General features: G+C 33.7%; 1 protein-coding gene across 2 annotated transcripts in view; it reads right to left on the bottom strand.

The window, feature by feature from the left end:
- Nucleotides 1-953: 953 nt before the first annotated feature.
- LOC112527451 (SNARE-interacting protein KEULE-like) overlaps nt 954-2,267 on the bottom strand; it is a 25,235-nt gene continuing 23,921 nt past the window's right edge. For both annotated transcript variants that reach the window (XM_025138118.1, XM_025138119.1), the window contains one exon: nt 954-1,222. In XM_025138118.1, coding sequence (XP_024993886.1) covers nt 1,169-1,222 — 54 coding nt within the window. In that variant the 3' untranslated portion in view covers nt 954-1,168. The remainder of the gene's footprint in view (nt 1,223-2,267) is intronic.

The raw sequence follows: 2,267 nt of genomic DNA, 5'->3' as shown, positions 1-2,267 counted from the left end.
ATAAAATCGTTTGTGTGAATAATTTGGTTGTATAGATTCAGAAGGTTATTGTTTGGAGGGTTCTTTTCATAGATAGGAGTTTGTTTCTTAAATGGTAGCGGCATATTTGGAAAAAAAACTTACATAAAGCTTCCCCAAAAAACTTACTGAATAAGCCACTTTTTATATCCTAAAACTACTACTAAACAATACTGACCAAATAAACTATGAGTCTCATTAAACTCATTTAGCTGCTAACAAACATGCTCGTCATGACTACCGTTCTAGTTTTTTTAAAATACCAGAAAATATCTAAAAAGGTAAAAGTTTTGCTATTTATGATCATCCACCAATAATAAATAAATATTCAAACTTGAAACCTCTAGAAATGAGTGTTGGTCAAGCTTGACAGGTCCAATGTCCTTGTTCTCATACCATTCAATTTGTCCAAGCATTTCCTTATTTTGGGACCAAAGAAGCAACTCAATGCAACAAAGCTCCTCAAAATAAGAATGAAGTATAATGAGCTTAATGAAACTCACAACTTCCTCGATCAGATATACATTATTATATGGTAGTGGCTTAATAATATAGAACGTAGCTCATTCAGTAAGCTTCTAGAAGACTCTATGCAGAAAGCCAAGTTTTTTTTTCCAAACTTGTCCCTCCCAATTAAAAACCACACTCCTTCCAACTATGAGAAAAACATCCCAAACAAAAACTCTCCCGATCTATATAGACAGACACAAACAACTTTATCCATATATGACTTGATAAAAAACCAACCAAACAACCCCTTTATACACACTGCTTGCTTTATATATTGAAAATCTAAGCGGGTTTTTCAATATATGCCCATTTAATTTGGGAAGATGGTTAAAAGAGCGAATTAACGATATATACCAGTTTTGATGGACCACTGATCGCATCAAGTCATCTCTTAGACTGTATAAACACACCTGATAGAGGCTTATGTGAAACAATTTTAGAGGAGAAACCTGAAGTTTATGTGTCTGGATTAGTACAAGATGTTCGAGCAAACCAATATAAAAGGGTTAACTGGATGTGTATTACATTGGTTGCCAAATAGTAGGAAAAAATGGAAGTATAGATTGGGATATGATTACAAACCGGAAACCATGCAACAAGATCAACACCAACTCCCGCTTTTGCTGCACAAACGTATCAACTAAATTTCAAGATCATCCAACGAGAGAGCATTTGAGGTCAGCAGCTTCAATTTCTGCAAATTCAATATTAACCAGATACCATCAAACCAACATTTATAATATTTTGAAAGTATTTATCAAATCCATATACAGTTGGAAATACTTATAGAATATTCAGGATGCATTTCAACCACTAAAAAGGGAACAACCAGTAACATTATTCTGTTGTGACTTGAAAGCTTTCAGGTTCAAGTCTCGGAAACAGAAACAATCTATTTCCAAAATGCAGGAAAAAGGCTGTATGCAAAGACTTCCCTCTCCAACCCTTGCAAAGATACTAGTGATGAGAAGAGAAGACAAGCATGATTGTGAATTTGTGATTCCATTCGCTATGCCCAGAGTTGCACAATTTTCCTTGGGATGTCACTTAAGAATTGCCACATTTCCTAGTCGGGAAACATTTGAAGTTGAATATTTCCCCCATTAAACTCTTTTACATAAGCGGTTATGATTTACTTGCGTCCATGAGATTCAATTTAAGTTGCACATAGAAGAATCATAGAAGGATACAAGGACATTAGTCTACTGTCAACTACATTTGCCTAGGGTTACAAGCTGCAACACTTTTGGCAAAGCAAGTGTAATTACATTGCTCTTTTTATCAGTCAGAGAGATTTAAAGACCACTGCAGCTCTCATAGTTGTGTTTTTTTATATTTCTTTTCGTTTATTTTTTCCCCAAATGAACTACTCTGTTTAATCACCCCTTTTGATTTACTGTGCCTAGAAATGGTAGCAATTGCATGAACAGAGATCACTGTTTCACGTTTGACAGGACTTTTATGTGGAACAAACATGAACAGAGTGGAACAAAGTGGAACAAGTGTGTTCCACCCAATCCCATGGAAGAAGCTGGAACAGACTTATGTTTAACCAATATAACCTCAAAATAGATTCTAATACTCACATATGCCTTCCTCTTTACATTTTATTCATTCTTTAAATTTTATTTATTGTATTTTATGCTCTTAAAACTTTCACTTATTGTCCTCAAAATATTATTTTTATACGGTTTCTATATTTTAATTAATTTATGTAATTTATTAAATATTAATAATAA

This window comes from Cynara cardunculus (assembly GCF_001531365.2).
Source record: "Cynara cardunculus var. scolymus isolate 2C chromosome LG 15, CcrdV1, whole genome shotgun sequence".
In the NCBI taxonomy this organism is placed as follows: Eukaryota; Viridiplantae; Streptophyta; class Magnoliopsida; order Asterales; family Asteraceae; genus Cynara; species Cynara cardunculus.
This window is presented reverse-complemented; position numbering and strand designations above follow the sequence as displayed.